We start from the raw sequence: 23,451 nt of genomic DNA, 5'->3' as shown, positions 1-23,451 counted from the left end.
CATTTATTTTTTACACATATATATCTTTTAATATTAATATTATACATTTATGTAATACAAGGGAGAATATAGAAAACACAATCTTGCTTCTATTTGTATATTTTTATAATATTATGTAAATTGTAAATGGTTTTTAAGTTAATTACGGAGTACATATTAAAGTGAAAAAAATAATAATAATAATAATACACTAATTTGCGAGGGAGAGATTATGATATATAATTGATTAAAAATTAAATATAATAAAATGCATACGTGAAATGTTTTAAAAAGTTAATCCAATAAAATATAAATTTGAATGTTTTTTGGTATAGAACAATATAAATAACTAAAATTGTATATTTATATTTTTTTAACATAAATTGGTTTTATTAAATACAAAAAAAAAAGTCTTGGATGTTTATATATATATATATTAAATATATTTAAAAGAAGAAAGAAATTATTTGTAAATCAATTATCTTCTAAAAAAATATTGAAAAATATATGAGAGGACTTGAAATTATTGTGCCTCACCAAGCAAATAATCATAATAATTTTGAAATACAAATAAACAAGGGTGTGTTTATCTAATAAATTTTTTTAACATATTTTTCGATTAATATTATGAAAAAATACATAATCCATACATACTCGCACAATATATAATATATATTTTATTCACATAAAAAAAAAATTATAATTTAATACAAAAATATTATATATATATTATTGATACAATTTTCCTTATCTGATATTTAAAAACAAAAAACTTTTAACTTAAAAATACCAACAAACACGCATTCTCACCTTGAATTTGGAAAGAGTATAATAAAAGATAATTAGCAATTTGGATTGTTCTATCCTCAAGTGTATATACGTGTACATGATTTTTTGTTTTTAAATTAATATTGCATAATGAAAATCAATAAATGAATACATAAGCAAAATTTTGAATTTTTTCTTTTATTATTTTAAGGTTAAATCAACACTATTTATTTCAGCATAATTTTTAATAAAAATATATTATTATTTTTCACAAATTTTCAAATCAATAATATTTAAATAAAATTTTAAATTAATAACTCATATTAAATCAATTTTAAATCACAAATTTTGTCTGTGTGTACATACTTTAGTTATTGGGCCATTCACCAGACTGTTTTAATTAATAAATGGGCCACAATATGGCCCGTTACCATTTTCTACTACCTGAGTATACATTCTTGTAGAGATATCACACATATAACCAAAAAATTTAAAATACATGATATTAATTAATTGTTTTTCTTTTATATACATTTTTAATTAGTAATTAAATCAAATAAATTATTTTGTATCTTGATTAATAGAAATTTTTTATAAATTATATGTCAATAACTATTATTTGATTTATTTGTCCGATATTTATTTTCGATATCATTTTGAATGTATATATTTTTTTATCATTTCACAATAAAATAAACCTTAAACTTCCACTATTATTATTTATATTATCAAAATAATTCTTAGAACATACAAATTAATTATCTTTCATATAAATAATGTATATTTTATTTTGAATGAAAATCATATAAAATTTTATATTATATAAAATAATAAAATAACAAACAGCTCTACAATGTAACTGAAATTTTGATATGTTTTTGAAGAGTTTTAAGTTGACAATAATACGAAAAAGAGAAAGGAATCGTGGAATACGAAAATCGGTTTTAAGTTACACATGACATGTATTGTGAAAAGAAAACAACGGTAATTAATACTCCATTTGTTCAACATAAAATTTTTTTTTAATATTTTGAAATATAATTATACATTTTAATTATATTTTAAATTTTATAATTTATAATTTTTTTAATCTTAATTAAATTATTTTAATTTATAATTATTTTTACTAATATACTTTTAATTGCTTACTAATTATATTTCACTTAAATTCTTGTATTTCCAATAATGTGAGACAATTTATCTGAAACAAAAAAAGTTTGTTATTTGTATATAATCATTTTTTTTAAGAAAAAGTATCAAATTAATTCTCGGTAAGTAATACTTGATTAGTCATTAAAATATAAAATAGCAGTATTTTATTGATTAATAAAAATAAGTAAAATAATGTTGAGATCCACTAGTACGAGGTCTTTTGAAGAATATCTAAAAACAAATCCGTGCGGGCTCAGCCCAAAACGGACAATATCTGACTCATTATTTTTGCTTTTTGTACCACGTATTTATAATTTAAGTAAAAATTACAAATATTTTAATATTAATATATAATTATCTTTACTATAGCATGAAAGTGATTATTTTTTTAATGGAAGATACAAAATATAAAGTATTTTCATTAGTTAGACAAATATAGTATTTTTTTTTAATACTAGATAATAAGAATTTTTTTATAGCAACTAAACGATGGAAAAGTAATAATAATAATAATAATAATAATAATAATAATATGCATCGAAGGGCGTTGCGTCACTGAAAATTAAAAAGAATTTAATGAATATAATTACGGCTAATTAGTAAGGACCACTAAAATAACTAAAATAATACTAATTAAAATACTATCGAATGTCAACTAACATAAAAACTTCTAACAGTAATTTGTCCCCACAAAATAAAAATAAATAAATTAAATCAACTCAAGAAAATAAAAATAATAGGTTTGCCCTATTGACTGCGTTGGCCTTTGAACCAATCAAAATTATTTTATTTATGGAAATCTAAACCTTAATGCAAATTGTCATTTTCTTAACCATTTTCCCCATATTTAGAAATTATTATAAGTCCTTTTTTTTTTTTTTTTTTTTTTTTTTTTTAATGGCATTTACAAGGTCTCTTTGTTGTACAAAATATGCTGTCAATGTGTTATTAATTAAATCTCCAAAAACAAAAAATCCATTTAAAATAATAAGAATAATAATTATAATCCAATAATTTATTTAATAATCATGAAAATAAAAATAATTGATGAAGTAGCTGGGAATGTCCGGGTTTTTTTTTTTTTTTTTAAAACTACTCCCTCCGTCCCAGATACCTTATCTGCTCTACTGTATACACGATTTTTAGGAAAGGTGTAATTAATAGATAATTAAGAATGTATTAATAAAAATAATTATCATATAATATTAATAATTATAAATTAAGATTAAGATAACTAATTAGTTTAATTAAATTAAAAAAAATTTAAAAATTTAAAATGAGATTAAAGTGTGTAATCATTTTCCAAAAAAGAAAAGTGACATTGTACGTGAGACGGACAGAAACAGCAACGTAGACATGGTATCTGGGACGGAGGAAGTATTATTTATTTTATTTTAAAACTATTAACATCATGTTCTTATTGGTCATTTGAAGTATGGTATTTTGAAACATTGTTTTTGTGTTTTTAGACGAAAATTTTGATAATAGAATCGAACAAAATAGATTCACTAAAATATTATTCGTATTGAATTGAATTGAATTGAATCTAATAAAAATAATAATAATAATAATAAAAACAAAAAAAAAAAAAAACACACAAAAATATAAAACTCAGCCCTTGGTGCAAGAATCACGAACACAACTTCTGGAATGTGGGAAATGAATCTATCTTAGAGCGGCAGCACAAGAGTATATGAGACAACCAATATATTATCGAACGGTTCAAAACACACTTCTAAATTGGACTATTAAGAATTATTCTCAATTTAATATTGAACTTTTAAGATCGAGCTTACTTTCATGCAAATAACACCAAATTGTGTATAAATACATAGATCTTTCATAAACAAAATCATAGGCAAACCCAACAATCATATGAAGTCTAATCAAAATTACTAAATCTTGTAACAAGTTATTTACTAGTTGAAGATCACAATTACAATACATTTTTACATTATCTACGACTGAATCTAAATATATTGTTATAACAGAAGCTTTGGAAGAGGGATTGTTGTTAAATGAGTTGTTATCTGAAATTTAATTATTAACCAGTCATGTTGCAGTATATTTAGATAGTCAATTCGGTATACAATTTTGCAATAATTCTATTTTTATGATCAAACTAAGCATATAGATGTTAAGTTTCATTTTGAGTCGTGAAGTTTCATTTAAAAGATTCGTAAAGTTGAAAAAGTTTCATTCTGAGGCAGATATAGGAACTAAATATCTACTTGTTTCTAAATTTGAGTTGTGTTTAAATTTTTTGAATTTTGATATTTTTTATTAGTTTTCAAATTATGTTTTAAATATGTTCTTACGGTGTTGTTGAGTAATAGGTTTGGCGATAATGCGTTCTTTACCCGTGTGAATCTCGACCAAAAAATAATGAAATATTGAATTTTTGGACGAATTATGAGTAATTTAACGGATACAAAATAAATAAATATCTTAGACAAAAAATTAATATTTTTTTCGTTATTCAATTGTGTGCTTAAATATTTGAGTACAAATTTTAATAAAATTAAATAATACTCCCCCGGTCTCATTTTTTATGTTCATCTTTACATTTTCATTTTTATTTTTTTAATTTATTTTGTCATTTTAGTTTTTTTAAAAAAATTATACACTTTAATTAAACTAATTAATTATCTTAATATTACTCTATAACTATTTTATTATATTATAATAATTTTTTTGATATGTTTTTAAATTATTTATTAATTATCCTATTCTTAAGTTTTTATATTTACAGTGAAATAGACACTATAATAAGAACGGGAAGAATTCCTTTTATAGTAAAAGAATATAAAATAGTGAATTTTTTTTTATCAAAAAAATTTATAAAAAAATAAATTTAAATAACGAGAGAATATATTTTATAAATAATAGTAAATTTATATAATAAATTTAAAAATAAATTACAAATAATCCAACCTAACCAAACACACGACCCACACCTCATATATTTGTCACTCTTTATAACAAAACTTTTAAAAATAGAATAAAATAATTGGTAAGTGAGCAGTCACGTGACACGTAAAGAGAAAAGGCGCGAGATGTAGCATAAAAGGAATAAAGGCATCATTATGAACTGTATGTTCCATAAAGCTGCTTGCCCCCTAATTATTTAACCATACCCTAAATAAATTAATTAATTGAATAAATCAATAATTTGTGTCACACACTCACATGCACGCAATTATTTCAATTAAAATACATTGCAATTACATTTAATCATCACACACCTATATTAATCACATATTCTAAATCAGACAAATTACTTTTTCTCATTTCTGGATCTTCTGCCCCACCCCCCCTTCCCTTTGACTTCAAATCTGGATCGTCCAATATCGATCGGATCAAACGGCATGTTAATTGGACGGTTAGATTTGAAGAATAGGATAAAAGACAAGATCTTGACAACAACAATAATAACTTTTATTTTTATTTAAGCGCACAGAAATATATTTATAATTATTATTATTTATTTAGTGCCAGCAAATTATTAAAGATTGATTAGAAAACTAAATAAATAAATAAATAAATGCACGAAGTATATGGATTAATTATTCTATTGTAATATTGAAACAAAATACCTTCTTAAGTGTGTGTCGGAAGAAGCACACATTCAAACTGAATATATTACAGGTGCAGTGCTGTAAGTGTCCATGACAGTCTATTTAATTTTGTAGTGCTAAATTATAATTATTTATTTTTAATTAAAGTGATTATAGTAATATAGTTATATGTGATTCGTCCAGGATTTCGTATATCCCTTCATTTCCAACAGTAAAATTATAATTTTATTTAAATATTATTGTTGCAGAAGGAAGGAATATTATGTATCTGTAACTGTGTGTTTATTGGGTAACATGCATTGTATGGAGATTAGGGCACATTTCATTTTTCAGGGGGGTGTTTTGGTCATTTCAATAGTAGTCAACAAGGGCAAAAATCAAATTTGGGTCATTCTAGTTGACCTCTTTTTTCCAAATATAAGTTGTTTCCATTGCATCTCACTTTGTTTAATTTTGGTATTATTGACAATCTCGTTCAACTGCAAAGGAATAAATGATATGTTACTTTTGAATTTTTTGTATTATTATTATTATTATGATGTGATGTTTTTTATTTTGATATCTCTAATTTTAAAATTAATTTTTGAATAAATATTCTAAAACTAAAAATACACATTCAATATTATGTTTTATTCGTTCCATTAAAAAGTATATATTATTTTTTAAGCAAAATTTAAAAAATAATAGTACTCCGTATCTTAATTGATTTTTTTTAATATAAAAATAATAATGTGATAATAAAATAAAAATCTTTGTAAAAACAAATATTTTTAAAATGATTACTTTGTAATATTGGACAATTCAAAATAAAAGTATATATAGTTTATAAATGAATAAGGTAATATATCTTTGAAAAGAAAAAATAATTTTTTTAGTAAACTAAAAATTTATAAGTACATGGCAACAAATTTTTTTTTTTTTTTTTTTTAGATTTATAATATATTTACTATAATTAGCAAAAAAAATATGAAATGGATTTATACTGTCAATATTTTGACACAAATTGAAAATTAAGAATAAAAATACGCGTTTATTTTCTTTAACTTTTTTACTGTACAAATCTCTCTCGGTTTTCTCCAAAATACATAATTGTTTCAATCATTATTTTAAATCTTTAAACTAAAAAAAAAAAAAAAAAAAAAAAAAAAAAAAAACACTATTTATGTTTTTAATTTAATTTCTCATCATTGTGTTCAAAATATTTTCTATAAAAAGTGTGAAGCGTTAATGATGTGGCCCAGTTTTACTTCATGAATAAAAGTGGGCTGAAACAAAGGACGGTAATAATGATACTGTAACAGTAACTTATGAATTGCAACTTGTATTGATTTTATTTAACAGTAATAGTGTGGAACTATTTTAAAAATAGTAAAATATATATTAAAAGACTAGTATGATATTTTGAAATAGTTTTTTTTAAAGAATGTAATAAAATATAAATAAATGAACCCTAAAAATTTTGTAGAGTGGAACATACTTACTGCCTATACCATGCAAATGCAGCAATAGGATTACTTTTACTGTAATTTATTTATTTGGCAACAGTGCTTACTTTTATTTTTTATCTACAGTATTTATTAAATTGCTACAGTAATTATGTATAATCGTTGCCACCTAATTTCGACAGCTAAAATTTAATTTTTACTGTTGCATTTATTTATACCACATTAGGGCAGTAAGGGTGAAATTTTTTGCCTGTCATATTAGCACGTGGATTGCACGCTTGATCGATGGTGAGATGCAGCGAGTCAGCAACGCCTAATAGGTTCGCAGGGAGTCTTAAGGGATAAACCTACCCAAAACAAATCTAACCGTTGATTATGTAGGACCTACATAGGAGCGTGAATAATGGACGGTGGGATTTGCATGTATGGGTGAGTCCATGGACGTACCCAAAACCGTCATTTCAGTAGCAGTTAAAAAAAAAGCGCGTCAGTCACTGTCAAAACGACCCGCGGGGGACTTTAGCCAAACCCTAATTGAGCATTTACTCGTTCCGCCCTTTAAAAATAGCGGAAAGCGGGAGCTGTGCCTCTGGCAGACCAAAGCTGAAGTTCGTCAGAGGGGAGGGGATGGAGATGGGAATGGGAGAGGGAGATATGTTGTGGAGAGAGAAATGGTGTGGTAGCAGTGTTGAATTTCTCGAATGTGACGTTAGCCTCTGAGAATAGCGCGCGTTCGTTGGGGAGGGTGAAATTGCTGCCGGAAAAGTGACGTCAGTGGGGACAGAATGACGCCTGAAGTTGTCAATGAGCCGAATTTCGAGAAGCAGATGCGGAAACAGATTGGCTGTATGGCTGGTTTTCTGCAGATCTTTGATCGCCACCAGATTATGATCGGAAAGCGCCTCTATTCAGCCAAGCGACTCACTCCTTCGCAGGTTTGATTCGTTATATTTTTCGCTGTGTTGTCCTTCCGAGGTCAATCGGATTCATAATCATCGTTGTTTTGCCTTATAGTCTGCTGATTCAACGTCGGAATCGGATAAATCGCCTCCTGCATCACCGGCGTTCTCTGGAGATTTAGGAAAGCGAGTGCACTCGTACAACGCGGCGGCGCCGAGTCCTTCAAAAGGAAAGCAGATTACGGTGGGCGAGATGCGATCGCCGATGGCAGCCACTGCGGCGGAGTTGAAGTCTAAATCGTCTCGTCCATTCTCGATTGTCGAATTGAAGGAAGGCAACAGGTCTCCGTGGAAGTTTGGCAAGGATGCCCCAAGGCTCTCGCTCGACAGCAGAGCTGCTACTGATGCGAAGGGCAGCCTCTACCCGACGGACGGAAGCCAACACCATCGGTCTCCTAGCGTCATTGCTCGACTTATGGGGCTAGAGCCATTGCCGGACGCACCTGGTTCTGAATCCGAGAGGAAACCGGAGCTCCGGAGATCCGCATCGGAATCGAGAGTCTCAAAGGATCTTAACCACTCTCGAATCAGTAATGACGGAAGCAATTTCTACTTCAAACAGCAAATTCAATCGCCTTCCACCAATTTCAACAATGCGGTGAGAGACGAAACTCCAATCGGTTCACATTATGCAGATCAGAAGAATCACCCGCTCAAAAATGGCAACAAGACCGAACGGATTAGATGTTTGAACAAAGGATACCCGAATTCAACGCCGCCATGGGGAGGTGGAGCTCCGCCACAGCGCAAAAGCTTCTTCGATTCAGGGGACATCTTTCCGGAGCCGAAACAGACCGTGTCAATCTACGGAGAGATTGAGAAAAGATTGAGAACAGTAGGTATAAACGAGCAATCCACGGATTTAGAGACCTTGAAGCAAATCCTCGAAGCTCTTCAACTCAAAGGACTTCTTCATCCCCAACAACCGTCTCATCAAAGTCAAGTACGCCACCGCAACTTTGTCTACGATGAATCACCAATCATCCTGCTGAAATCGTCCGGTGCAACCCCTACAAACCGCCGGATGGGAAATGACTACTCGTCCTCAAATGTTAGAAGCCAACTCCGTGGCATTCGCAGAAATTACGCCCCCACCGGAGAAACTTCCCCGTCGCAGAGCCCGCAGATGGAGCGAAATGTAAGAAGTCCAACACGTTCAACTGCAAGTCGTAGCTCAAGCCCGAATATACGTAGAAGTGAAGGCAATGCAAGTCCGAGGCGGTTAAACAATGCTGCCAAACCTCTCCCATCTCCCATGGAATCACAGAGGAAATTGAACCAACCACCACCGAATCGCAGGCCTACTCCAGTTCATTCTCCAAAGATTAACAGTAACCGATCCTCTAGTAGCAAAAAATCTGCAGCGGGGAATCACCAGAAGGAGAAGATAACTACTATCGTCGTTGAGGATGAATATTCGTCCGCCTCGGGGAGCAGTTCAGCTGAAACAGAGGTACGCACTTCAATTCACATGTTTACAATTCATTAATCCATTAAACTAACAACAATCTCTTGCGATTTACTCTAACTACACTCCATATTTGGGTGATTCAAAAGCAGAGATCAAATTGGGAGGACCACAAAGAGAAGGAGAGCAGGGGGTTGCTAGAGAGATGCGATAAGCTGCTTCACAGCATAGCAGAAATGGCCGCAAGCGATACGCAGCCGAGCCCAGTGTCCGTACTGGACCCATCCCTCTACAAGGACGAGGTGTTGACTCCTCCATCTCCGGTCACAACCAAGCGCAGCATTAATTTCCAAGGTACACCGCATTATGTCACTCGATATTCTTTCTATATCGGACAAGCAAAGATGTCATTATTACTTGAATTAGACATAAGCATGTGATGGGGTGCGTACGTAAGTCACGTGGAGTGGGGAGCATGCCCCAAGATGGGGAATCGTCCTTGTCTGCTTCTTCTACCATGATAGAGTGACGACGACGAATGCTACGCTGTGCTCGCTTCGTCTGAACCACTCTAAAAGTCATTGGTAGGGCTTTATGGTCTGACACACTCCCTTCTGTGTATATATGTGTGATTGATTGCGATTTCTGAGATTAGTAGTATTCAAGGGCAAGGACAAGGACAACGACTGACTCACTCACTCACTGACTATAGCATCTTTCATATTCCTCTGAACTTTTCACCTTTCTCTGTCTCCTAAGTTAAAATGGTTAATAAAGATTTTTGGCTATAGGCCCTCTCACTTGGTTTGTTGGGATTTCTGAATTGGATGCTTCTGCCATAACCATATTGCTTTTCTCATGTCTAACCAAATCTGAAACTACTCATTTATTACCCCAATTAATTGTTTGTGTCCACTTTAGTTAAATTAAATCCTCTGTGGTCCTCTGTAGATTATTGTCTGTAAGGGGCTCGGGAAAAACGATTTTTACTGAAATTAAGATTTGGGAAATTTTACCAGTTATGAATTATTATCATTACTCTTGTAATTCATTCTTGTTTAATTCAAGTTTAAAAACATAGGCTACAATATCATTTTCTTGAATATGTTCAATTGTTATGACAGATCAATTGGATGAGGCCGATGAAGAAATCTGGAGCTCGGCGATTTCCCCGATCCGGTCCAAGTGCATCGAAACATCAGATGACTCTAACTTCATATACATTTCAGACATCCTAAGAGCATCTCATTACCTCCCAGATTCCAACATCTTTCTTTTACTGGAGAAGCAGCAATACCTGAAGGGGAACGACATGTCCGAATCCTCCAAATTGAAAAGGAAACTAATTTTCGACACTGTCAATGAAATCCTCGATAGGTGCAAGTGCTTGCCTCCATGGAACGACAATGGCAGCATTGCCACACCCTCTGGTGACATGGTCTGGTCGGAATTTCAAAGAATTCAAGCAACCGAAACTTCTGATGACTTGTTCGACACCATCTGTGGCATGTTGAAGAAGGACTTGGCCGGGGATGCGGCCACCGGATGGGGGAGTCATTTGGTCCAAATGTCTGAAGCAGTTTTGGACTTGGAACGACTCATATTCAAGGATTTGATCTGCGAAAGCATCCAGGATCTTGCGATTTCAGCGTCGGCATCTAGAGGTCCGATGATGTCTAGGAGGAAGCTGGTTTTCTGATATCCTAACGTTCAGGCAGAAGATTTGTGTGTTTTTTCACATGTGAGCGCATTTATTTTACTGCATTTATTGAACAATTCTAACGGTCACTTTTCTCTCGTTTGCAAGATGTAAAAATTCGGGAAAAAAAAATATGAAAACACATATATATATTATGCTATTTGTGAAATACTAATAGTTATTTGTTAAACTTGTTAGGACAAATGAGAATTCCTGGAAAGTATATAGACGAATGTTTAATCAAAATGATATTCACGGTGTGGTGTAAACGGCAATATTGGAATAGAACAGAAAATATAGGCAATAATTGATGCTTGTGAGTACATTCACTCCACCTAAGGTAATTGAATAGGAGATTTTGGCACATAGGATTTGAAGTCCTCTTACTTGTACCTTTTTTTTTTTTTTTTTTTTATGCTACGCTAGTACACGATAATACCATAAAAATATTATTAATTATATTAATATAATATAACTACAATACATATTAAAAAATATATGATATATTTTTATAAATAATTATAAGTTAAAATTAAGATAATTAATTAATGAATTTAGTTAAAATCAAAACATATAATTAAATTGTATAATAATTTTTTTTAGAAAATAAATAAAATAAGACCAAAAAAATAAAAATAGTAGACAATAAAGTGGGATAATGAATAGAACTTTTTTTTCAAAGTCTCCCAAGTAGTATTTGCTTGGCGCGAAAAAGGGATGGATATATTGTAGAAGTAACGGTCATCGTCAGCTACCGACCTCTGACAGGAGGTGGTAAAGACCACTGGCCCAATAGAGTTTGGGGGTTTCACTACATATTCAAAAATTATTTTTAAAAATACTACTGTTATATACTTAATTTTTTACTAATTTTTAAAATTCTTTAACACTTCCAAAAAAACATATTTAAGCGGAGCTTTACTCTTTTAATAATCTTACCAATATGATATAATATGAAGAAGTACATGACAAACATATGTAGGCATCACTAAAATTGGGCCTACCATGTGGCAGAGTGCATTTAAATTTGTTGTCATACTTATTTATTAATTTATTCTTAAACAATAACTAAAATATTATATAGCTTATTTTAAAATGAAAATAGTGCCTATTAAAATTACTCCGAGATGAAGATTAAGCAAACAATAGCCATTCCTATCTTCTATGTAAGGACAAAATTAATCATCGCCTATTCCCATTGATTATTTCACCTACTGATTTCTAAATCAGTCCTAACTCCATTACATGTTCTTAAGTTGAAAATCCACACGAATTATGTTGCGGGAATAATATAAACTTTAAAAATATACAAGAATATCAAGAATTTATTAATTCAATTCAATCTAAATAATGATGCAACCAAACTAGTATTAGCACTAATAATTTTACGATATTAATTACAAAAAGATTATATCAAATATACATAGATGCTTAGGCTAAGCCCTAGTACGTTGAACCTCAAAAATAGACCCAACGGTCAAAATAGACCATGGACCTAGCCTTGAATCCGACTTGCTGATCGGACAACGAAACCTGTACAATAGCACGAAATAGCTTTAAACATCTAAAAATATAATTTTAGACGAAAAATGATGTTTTTCATATATTTTAATTTAATAAAAAAAAATAATAAAATTATATAAATAAATAATACTACAATATATTTAAAAAATATTATATGATTTATCCCATTGGCATATCTCATGTTGCTTAAGATCTAGGGAAGTAAATACTACAAAGTTAAGGGATCACATACAACTATAAATTTTGTTCTTTTTTTTATTTTTTTTTAATATATTTTTTAAGAGTGTGTTCGTTTATAGAATTTTGTTAAAATTCATCCAATTTTTTCTCCCCAAAAACATCAAATCAAACACCTATTTTTCATTTTTTTATATTATATTAAAAATTAATTTTACATTCAAAACATCACATCAACACCTATTTATATCTCATTATACAACTATTCAAATTCAAAATTTTTACTATTCAAATCCCAACTCAAAATCCAAACTCCCAAACAAACCCACCCTAAAAATATTAATATATTTTACACATTTATTATTTTTATATTTTCTACCAGTATATTTCACATAATTTTTTTTTTCCAACAATCTTAGAACAAACAAAAACAAGTTATAGTTGCTACAGAGTGACGAAAAAGGTATGCTAAAAATAATAGCATAAACAAAAATAAAAATAAATATATAAAAATAAATATATAAAAATTCATCAACCTTATTTTGATTATTATTATTTCGTAAGTCTATAACATTTATTTATTGTAATTTTTATTATATTGACTTAAAATCTGTCAAAAATTATGGTGAATGAATCATGGGCCTGCACGGCCTCGGCTTTTTCGGGACCTGCTAGTTTACAATTATATTTAGAAAATTTAGTTAAAAATTAAACTAAATGAAAAAAAAAAAAAATTGTAATAAAATTAGTGGTATTTGTTGTAAATAAGTATTGAATTGATAATAATAATTAAATATTGATTTTTTGGCGCTGCCAAAATTAGTATTGAATAAATTTAACAAACAAACTAAAAAAAAAAGTGAGAATAAATTTGAGGACATTGGAGATTAATAAATTTAACCAACCTTTGTACTGAAGCCTGCCATAAAACCGGCCACGGTCCGGCCGATATTATTCTACATTCTTTCACTGGCTTAAACCGGCCCATTATGGGATCAATTATAATTCACCCGAAAAATATTAGGCCAAGACTGAACAGGCCGGAGGCTGGTCCATGCCGAACTGGTACGGATCGCTTGGCCCACTTGACCTGCAAGCATATGTTAATTAGCTTTTTAATAATTTAATTCGTTAAAAAAATATATACGCCATAATTGAAGGGATTAAATAATTTTTAGGCTGGTTTTGTTTGTAAACTCATTAATAAAAAAAAATATTAAACACTTATTTCTTTAAAATTATATTTAAAACTCTTTTATTTAAAAAATTAATAAAAATAAAAAGAAGGTAACAAACCCCATTTTTTAAAGCTGAAATAATAATTGGTTATTTTATTTTCAAATAAAAAATAAAACACTAAATATACTGGTATGAAACAATACTATCCTTTTGTAATGATTTTTTTTTTTCCAAACATAAGAAATATATTTTTTTTTTCGGTAATAATAAGAGCATTGTATTTATTTATTTTTTAAAAATAATTGAGACAATGCAAAAAATGTGCTCATATTTAATAAAAATATAATTGTGTTTGTTTGTGGAAATTTAATTTGGAGTTAAAATTAAAATAATTGTTTAATATGTATAATATAAACATGTATTTGTGTAATATTTTAATTGTAAAACTAAATTTTAATGTAATATAATAAAATATAAAATAAATATTTAATTTGATATTTTTAAATAATAATAATAATAATAAAATCCAAATTCAAAACCCACAAACAAATACTCCCTTCGTCCCAAACACCCTACAATATTTTTTTTTTGGTACGTCTCAAACACCCTGCAACATTTCCAAAATAGGAAATAATTAATTATACTTAATCTCTACCCCACACTTTATCCTCTCACATCATCCAAATAAAAAAATAAAATATATATTTCTCTCTCTATCACATCACCTAATTTCTAAATTATCATACTTAATACCACCCACTTAAAAATCTATGCCAAAATCAAATATTTCACCATGTTTTAGACAGAGGGAGTACATGCTTATGAAATTTGAAATTTCCATAATTAATGTTATATTAATTATAGTATTCGTGTGATGTTCAACTTTCCGATATGAGATATGATTAATTCACTGACAAGGTAACGCGTAAAATAAATATTATGAAATATTACGATATATTTTGTTGGTATTACATAACAAATAAAATGTAAATATTTCGGTCGCATATTTTTTTTATTACAAAATATGACAATAACACAATATTGCCGCGTTAATATAATATTTATTATTTTTATTTATTTTTATAATATTTGCGATATTTTATTTAAAATATTAAATACTAGGTCTCTTTTTAAAATATTCATTATGTCCACGAGTTATCTATTCATTTATTCTTTTTTCTTAGTAAATTTTAAAATATTAATATTTTATATATAGGTAGCACAATAAAAGAATAATTTATTTTTTTACTTTTATTTTGTATAATATTTTTTCAAATATTGTATAAGATGCATGAATATTTTTATTCAAGTAAAATTTATCATTATTTAGAAAAATAAAACAAGTAAATTGATTGTAAGCATATAAAAAATAGCAAAATAAATAGATAAATAGTATACGAATGAAATAATTAATAAATTAGAGGCTACATGAGTCCATCTTGAAGATGATCATGTTGTTGTTGTTTCATTTTTTATTTTTTATTTTTTCCTCTAGAACCAGTCCTATCATCTTATTGTAAAATATTATTTAAATTTAACTAAAAAGGTTTTTTAAAACTTAAAAGAATAATCAAAAGCTTAATTTTAAGCAGTCAAGAAATTGCACAATCTCATATTGTCAAATACTTTATTCATTCCATAATATCTTTTTAATTTTTGTTTATCTTATAAGAATTGATATATATATATATATATATATATTTTGAGTGAAACTTGCTAAATTAAAATATATTTAATAAATACAAATCAACTTAATTAACTATATAACATATAACATCATAAATTATATAGAACTCACTCAAAAGCTCTTTATTACTATATCTTCTAAAAAAAAAAAAAATCTTTATCCACATTTAAAAGTACACATCTTCTATTAAATTAATTTATGTTAATTATAAATAAAAAAAATAATAATTTTCTTATAAATTTTTTATTCTCTATAAAATGATATCCATATTACATTTTTTTTTTATTAAAATATAAATTTTAAAATATTTAAATATATATTCTAATTTTTTTTTATTTATGTATATTAAATTTATTTTAAAACTATCAATATAATTAATTACATATAAAATAATATTATAACTAAATAATATTAACTAATTAAATAACATTTTCTCAAATACCATATCACTAATTAAATTGATCAATTATGTCGGAAATAATAAAAGTTTTAATACGACCTCACTTTATCCTCCGCTTTCTTACAATTCTGTGGGTGAATTTCAATAAAATATATATGCTATTTGTCGAGTGCGTTCAGGGTAAACATTTGCTTAACTTAATAGTCTCTAAACTAGGCCAACAAGATGAGACACATTAGAGAAATTATATGTGACAGAAAGAACCTAGACGTGCCAAAGTTTAAACATATGATTTCACGACAATAAGTCTCATCTCATATCACTATGTCATCTTTTACGGACTACGAGTATATATAAAAAGAATTATGATTTTGATTATTTTTAATTATCACATGTTAATGCTAATATTACATATGACGTATGACTAAACTTAAAATATATCTTCGTATTAATGATAAAAAACTATGCATTATCATCGTATTTTGTCAATTCAGTTATATAATTTTTATACAACCATCGTCCCATAAAGTCGACATCATTTGTTTTTTACACGTAAATTTATAAATATTAATATTATATTTGTTTATATTAAAAAAGACAGAAACGTTTTTATTAGATTGTGTGATAAAAAAAGCAATGATATTTGTGTAATATATTAAAAATTATAAAAATATTAATTATGTTAAATAAATAGATTCATTACTAAATTAAAAAATGATATCACTGTTTTGATTCGAACTCCCACGTGAGAAAAAATACTAGTCAACACATTATTTGCATATATATATATATAGCATTTGGGGTTTGACTATGTCAAATCAATATTGTGGTGATTTGATTAAATTAGCTTATTAATTTGAAACAATTAATTTTTCATCACAAGACAGATAAATATGATTAACTTAGCACATTAATTCGAAGAATTAACTTTTCATCAATCTCTAAACACTGTATGGTACAGAAAATAAACTGGAAAATAAAAGGCTGAAATTTAAAGTGGTGATCCCCAAATCTGACTTTGCTTTGTTGAAGTTGATTGAAGATGTCTTGCCATCCAAATCCTTAAATATTCTTTGAATAAAACGTTCAGAACCGTCGTCTGGTCAGTTACCATAACCGTTGTTAACCGCCCCAAAAGTTCTCTTCTATTGACACGTGTGTCAACCGTTCTACTACGTCCGACCTTCAAAAAACCGTTCGCCAGTTGCAACTTCCTCTAACCGCCCCAGAACTGCTCTCTCACCCGACCTGCACATGCTACTTCACTTGGTCCGAACTTCGTATCACGTCCTGACCTCAATGCCCGACTTGCTTCTTCGCCCGACATCATTTGGGCCGACCTCCGCATCAGCCGCCCTCCGTCTTTGACCGACTTTAATTGGTCCGACCATGGACCAACCAAATGTGGTCCCTACCACGGACCAACCGACCGGCTCTATTTGCCTTATCTCTTTAGAAGGACAGACTGTCCTCTGGACAGACCTCCGCATCTGTCCGTACCTCTTCCTTGCCCGACCTTTCTCTTGACAAACCTTTGCGTCTGCCCGACTTCGTCTTTCACCCGATCTACGGTTTACCCGACTTGGGTACACCTTTTTTCAGACTCCGCCCGACCTTTCTTCCTTCCCGATCCTTGCATCTGTCCGATTGCACCCGACTTCTGGGTCATTCAACTTATATCCAGACTCGTCCAGAATCCCACTGCCATTATTTATTATTATTATATTTTTTTGTGCTTAACAGTGTTATATAAAAATATGTGTTGTGCTGAAATCAGCATATATTATAGTATATGAAATTATACACTTTGTTATGCAATATATGTATTAATATTTATTGTTTGAGTTATATATTATGTTGTGCCGTATAATATGTTTATTATTTTATTATACTCCATATAATTATATAATGTGCTAAAATATATACTATTATATAATATTACCTTCGCCCCGCAAAAAGAGTAACATTTGCTTTTTGTACGTAAATTTTTTAATATTAATATTATATTGATTATAGTGAAAAGGACAAAATTGCCCCTATTAGATTGTGTGCTAAAAAAATAATGACATTTATGTAATATATTAAAAATTGTAAGGGTATTAATTATGTTATGTAAGTAGTACCATTACCAAATTATGAAATGATATTTTTTTTTAGAACGAACAAAAATAAAAAAATAGTATTCTATTTATGAGACGGAGGAAATATATGTATTATTTAAAAAAATATGTATTTATTAAATCAAGTTAGCACCAGATTTTATATAATGACTAAAGATATATTTATAATATTTATTTATTTATTTAGCAAACAAGAGTCACGAGACTTGATGAAGGGAAAATTTGTTTGGTATAAAACTAATATTTATCTATTCCAACTCAATGTACTAATTTATTTTTATAGTATATTAACAATTAATATTCTTATTTTATTTTATTAGTTAATAGAAATATATATATAATAATTCTAATATGTTTATCTATTGCAAGCTATATAAAATAGATATTTTGTTAAAAATAAGAATATTTTTAGCATTTTTATAAAATTATTTTGCTATAAAAAAAATGATATTTTTAAATGAAAAAATATGCTCAAAATTTGAAATATATATTTATTGTAATAGAAATAATAATATCTTCATGGATTTGGGTAATTATAATAATCAATGTTATGTTAATTAAGGTTTCGTGTGATGTTCAATTTTTTCGATGCAAGTTACGATTAATTCGCTGACAAAGTAACGTACGAAACGTATATCATGTAATATTACATTATATTCGATATATTTTGTTGGTATTACATAATAAATAAATTTATATTCATAATTATTTTCGGTCGAATATTTCTTTTATTTCAAAATATGACAATAATATGATATTTCCGTGTTAATATAATATTTTTTTTAATGTTTTTATTTCTAAAATATTTTTTGAAGTTAGGTAAATTTCTATTATCAATACATTTTTCAATATATATATTATTGAAAAATAAAATGTATATATACATATATTTATATAATATATATTTTATTCACTTATAAAAAATTTATAATGTAATACTACCTCAGTCTATTTTATAACTTAATAATATTTACTTTTTGACGTAGAGTTTAATAAATAATAGTATTTTAATTTCAGTCGGCAGTTAAATATAATGTAAAGATAATTTTACTTTTACTTTTTGGTGTAAAAGTAATAATATGATGGTAAACTATGTATATTTGTAAAAAAAAAAAAAAAAGTGGAGTATTTAATAAATTCGTTACTTTGTAATTGGATAATTCAAAATAAAAATGCTCATATTTTGATAATGGACGGAGAAGATATAAAATAATTTTCAATATTATTGACATCATTTGTATATAACACAAAAAATTACTTCAAACTAAAAGTACTAAACAAACATATTTGTATGTTTTTTTACATTTTTTCAAAATTACATACAAAATACTTTTTTCATTCTATTTAAAGTATTATTTTTATTATTTTTGTTTAATTCAAAAACATTTATTTCTATTATAATAAAAATAATTATATATTAATATTAAAATATTTTTAAAATTTTATACAAATTAAAAGCATATCATTATCAATATAAGTAATTTTTATATATAAAGTACAAAATATAATAATATTAAAATTATCTTTTATATTTTTACTAATAAAATAAAATATTATTTTATTTTTTAATTTATTATAAAATTCTAAAAGATTTTTCTGAATTGAGACTAAGGGTGTGTTTGTTTGGAGTTCAGATTTTGTGTTGTAATTTGAATAATATAAGTTTTGAATTAAAATAGTTATATAATGTGATATAAATATGAGTTGATATGATATTTTAAATATAAAATTAATTTTTAATATAATATAAAAATAAAAAATATGTGATTAATTTGATATTGTTTAAGAAAAGAATAAAATGATAGTAAATTTGGGGAAAAATACCCTAAACAAACACAGCCAAGCGAATATATATTTTTAAATATATTATATTTATATTATTTTTAAAATATTACATCATCTGATGTTAGAATTATGGGCCTACACTGACTTCGTAGTGGGGCCCATCTTTTGACGAGAAATCCCGAGGAAAGACTTTACCCAAAAAAGCGAATAAAATATGGTTTTCTTTTTTTATCGCGTTACTTTATTGCAAATCACAAAATTTTGTAAATATGATTAATATTTAATATATTATTAAAGCAGATATGGTGTGGGGTCCAATTCCGAAAAAAATAAAATTAATTAATTATAAGAAAAAGAAGGTTATCCATTAACTAATACAGGTGGCAAAAGAATCGTAATTTAGCGAATGCCGGGAGGGTACTTTCGGAAATTCACAGAAGGAACCGACGCGTCTACACAGGCGGGCGTGGCGTCGTGAGGCTCCGGGCTCGAGCATACCCTGGCTAATCTTCCGACACGTACCCCTGTCATGGCTGAAGCACCTGGACCTCTGTTGACACGTCGGATGCCAGCATGGCAGAGTAAGTCCTAGTCAGCAAAGCCTAAGCCATTTCTCTCTCCTCAGCCCTTTAAATTGCCCTCGCTTCATCGCACCATTCTCACCGCCCAAACAGCTTCCCGTTTCTCAGTGTTGTTGTCTCTCTTCGTCGTGAGAAATTCCGTCGGAGACACCAATCGTTCTCTCTGCCGGTGATTTGTGATTGTTCGCCGGAAAGAGGGATTCCGGGGTTGGATGATCGGAAATAAGAGAAGTGACGTCATGGTCTCGATTTTTTCCGTTTCCTTTTTCCTTGTTGGGAAGTTCAACCCTAATTGTTAGCCCCAAGCAAAAGCGAAGCTGTTTTTAATTTAACGTAGAAGATTTTCGAACTTCTTCGGTGTTTGATATTGTAAACAATAAGCGATGTTTTCTATGATCCTGGAGATAAAAGGTATATAGCTGATTGTTGCTGAGATTTTTTATGGCTTTTGCGGAGGAAGTCATTTCTAACTGATCCCAATTTTTGTTTCCGGTTGAAGCTGGTTGATTTTATTTAATATTTCTTGAATCAGCCTGATTTTGCCTTTTCCCACCGGCTTTTCAGTTCGATTTTGCGTGTATCGGTGCTTTTTTTTGACAAATTTCCCATATGGATAAGATATATTTATAGATAGTAAGGATGTTTAGGGATTAACTTCTTTCGTTGACTAAATCGGTGTTCATCGCTATGGAGAAGTCGAAATCGGAAGCTGAAATCCTCAGAAGATTTATCAGTATTGAGCATTGATTGTCGAATCCAGAAGCATGAAGATTCAACCTGTTGATTTCAACCTGCCGGAGGAGCCACCGCCGGTACCGAGACCACAGCTGAGGTCGAGGTTTTGGCGACTTTTCGAATGGCAGTTTTCCAGCGTTTTGAGAATCCCGCCGGCGGCTCCTGTCCAGCCGATCGGCTCCTGTAGTTGCAGCAGAGATGGCTCGAACGAGTTTGAGCCGAGTACAGCAGGTCTGGCCAGAATGGTTCAGAGCTTCATCGAGGGAAGCAGCGAGAGACAGCCTCATAGGTGCGGATACCGTACCGACAACTCCGACGACGATCCAGACTCATCCAGTTCTTCTCCATCAGACGTTTGTGATCTCCTCAAGGTATTCATCTTCTTTGACTGGAAATTCTACGCATCTTCTGTAGTCCAATATTTAACTGGTCTTTCTGTACTTTGTTCTGTCTGTGGATGAACAATTAACTGAAGTTTTTCCGTATTTTGAAGCAGAGTTTGGTCCCCTGTTTCTGCGTTTCCGAACGGAATTTATTAGCAGACGCTGCGCATGTTATCGACAGAAGCAAAATCGGCAAACGTAAAGACGATTCAGCCCGAAAAATCTTCACAGACGGATTGATTTCTCTCGGATACAATGCTTCAATCTGCAGATCAAATTGGGAAAAATCCATATCCTATCCTTGTGGTAAGATACCCTCGAATTTCGTCTTCCTTAGCTCAATTCTCTTACCTTTTACAATCGGAGAATCCATTTGTGATACGCAGGAGAATATGAATACGTCGAGGTGATAATCGGAAGGGAACGATACATAGTCGACATCGAATTCAGGTCAGAATTCGAGGTAGCAAGAGCTACAAAGGCTTACAGAGAGATTCTCCAGACACTGCCTTCAATATTCGTGGGACAATCCAAGCGTCTCAAGAAGATCATAACCATAGTCTCTGAAGCTGCAAGGCAGAGTTTGAAAAAGGAAGGTATGCCTTTTCCTCCATGGCGTAAGCCTGAGTATGTCAAAGCCAAATGGCTGTCCCCCTACACCCGAATCTACCCATGCTCCACTAGCAGAGCTCCAATTTCTAGAAATGGCGATACTGGCTTTATGCTGGGAAAGGGGTTTCTGAAATCCCCCTTTCTGGGACGAGAGTACAGTGCAGGTGAGCCAGTGTTTGTTCTGTCTGAAAGTGAGGAATCCAACGAAGGAGATACCATTGCAAATTTTGGAGGTATTGGGAAGGGGAAGGAGAAGGAGAAGGAGAAGAAGGGAGTGGTGATTACGGGCAATTGTCTGCGAAAGGGAGTGAAGATTGTGACTGGTTTGGCTTCTGTGACCAAAGATTAAGCCATTATAATTCTATTATTATTATTATTATATATTAATTATTAGTAATTTTAAATAATTGTGAAGAAGATTGGAGTGTATTTTTAGCCATGTCTTCTTCCTCGAGGAAGATGGAGAAGATTGAGTGTTGTTTAGAGGTGGAGTGACCAGATTTTAGCAGCTCCTGGGATCTCAGCACCCTTTTTAAATTCTCACCCAGCAATGCCATTGGGAGCTGACCTCTGTTGTGTTGCCTGGCATGGGCTGTGGTTGTATAAAGTATTATGGTTCTTGGATAGTTGAAAAAATTATATATATAACAAATAAATAAAATTATATATTATATGTATGTCCAGTTATTGTTATTATTATTTTTATTTATGTTGTGATTCGGCAGGGGAACATAAATTTTTAGGGAACTGAAAATGGTGAGAGGAGAAAGATGAAGAGAGCGTGTGTTGCAATTTCCAAAGTGCTTCAATTTCCGTGAATATGTTGTCACATTATCATCATTGCTGCTGTTTAATACTATATTTTTTTGTATAGAAAAAGGACCTAATAGTAGACCATATGCCATTTAGTGTAAAAATGTGAAATATCCTCTTTCGGTCACTATGGTTAACAGTAAAACTTTAAATATACCGCGTTCATAATTACGATCCACACTGCACAATCCACAGCATTTCTTTTGGTAATTTTACTAGTTAATTAATTGAATTTTTCAATTACCCTGCAATTCCAGAAATAGAGCAAAACCTGCTTTAAATTAAATGTAACTCTGGAATTAGATGTAACCATTTTTATTTTTTATTTTCTGTATTTAAAGTTTGGCTCATTTTACTATGGTGTCTGAACACACTATACTCGGCACTGTGTCGCAGCAGATGTGATAGAGCAGTGATATTAGATATAGTAGTGATGTTTAGGGCTCGTAGTCGTAGGCAATAATTCT

The 23,451-nt window shown here is 29.6% G+C and overlaps 2 protein-coding genes across 5 annotated transcripts; both read left to right on the top strand.

The window, feature by feature from the left end:
- Nucleotides 1-7,487: 7,487 nt before the first annotated feature.
- Nucleotides 7,488-11,169, top strand: LOC127244472 (protein LONGIFOLIA 1-like). The gene is made up of 4 exons (XM_051265030.1): nucleotides 7,488-7,857; nucleotides 7,937-9,334; nucleotides 9,442-9,643; nucleotides 10,414-11,169. The coding sequence occupies exons 1-4, from the start codon at nucleotides 7,708-7,710 to the stop codon at nucleotides 10,986-10,988; spliced, it is 2,325 nt and encodes a 774-aa protein (XP_051120987.1). The 5' UTR covers nucleotides 7,488-7,707; the 3' UTR covers nucleotides 10,989-11,169.
- Nucleotides 11,170-20,342: 9,173 nt separating this feature from the next.
- On the top strand, nucleotides 20,343-22,848 carry LOC127244398 (uncharacterized). 4 transcript variants are annotated; one of them, XM_051264923.1, is made up of 4 exons: nucleotides 20,343-20,852; nucleotides 21,138-21,547; nucleotides 21,670-21,865; nucleotides 21,946-22,848. In XM_051264923.1, exons 2-4 carry the CDS (start codon nucleotides 21,206-21,208, stop codon nucleotides 22,518-22,520), a joined length of 1,113 nt encoding a protein of 370 aa, XP_051120880.1. In that variant the 5' UTR covers nucleotides 20,343-20,852; nucleotides 21,138-21,205; the 3' UTR covers nucleotides 22,521-22,848. The 4 variants fall into 4 exon arrangements, with proteins under 4 accessions (XP_051120880.1, XP_051120878.1, XP_051120877.1 ...); XM_051264921.1 differs by having other exon boundaries at nucleotides 21,135-21,547; XM_051264920.1 differs by having other exon boundaries at nucleotides 20,344-21,547.
- Nucleotides 22,849-23,451: the final 603 nt, after the last annotated feature.

Source organism: Andrographis paniculata, unplaced genomic scaffold (genome assembly GCF_009805555.1).
Source record: "Andrographis paniculata isolate CXL003 unplaced genomic scaffold, ASM980555v1 Contig9END, whole genome shotgun sequence".
NCBI lineage: Eukaryota > Viridiplantae > Streptophyta > Magnoliopsida > Lamiales > Acanthaceae > Andrographis > Andrographis paniculata.
The sequence above is the reverse complement of the archived record's forward strand: the minus strand, read 5'-3'. Positions and strand labels throughout refer to the sequence as shown.

Bases quoted from the DNA above. Each gene is read 5' to 3' on its own strand.
- LOC127244398 (XM_051264923.1), top strand. From the start codon at position 21,206: ATGAAGATTCAACCTGTTGATTTCAACCTGCCGGAGGAGCCACCGCCG. The intron at 21,548-21,669 runs GTATTCATCTTC...CGTATTTTGAAG, and splicing joins ACGTTTGTGATCTCCTCAAG to CAGAGTTTGGTCCCCTGTTT. The intron at 21,866-21,945 runs GTAAGATACCCT...TGTGATACGCAG, and splicing joins ATCCATATCCTATCCTTGTG to GAGAATATGAATACGTCGAG.
- LOC127244472 (XM_051265030.1), top strand. From the start codon at position 7,708: ATGACGCCTGAAGTTGTCAATGAGCCGAATTTCGAGAAGCAGATGCGG. The intron at 9,335-9,441 runs GTACGCACTTCA...ATTCAAAAGCAG, and splicing joins GCAGTTCAGCTGAAACAGAG to AGATCAAATTGGGAGGACCA. The intron at 9,644-10,413 runs GTACACCGCATT...TTGTTATGACAG, and splicing joins GCGCAGCATTAATTTCCAAG to ATCAATTGGATGAGGCCGAT.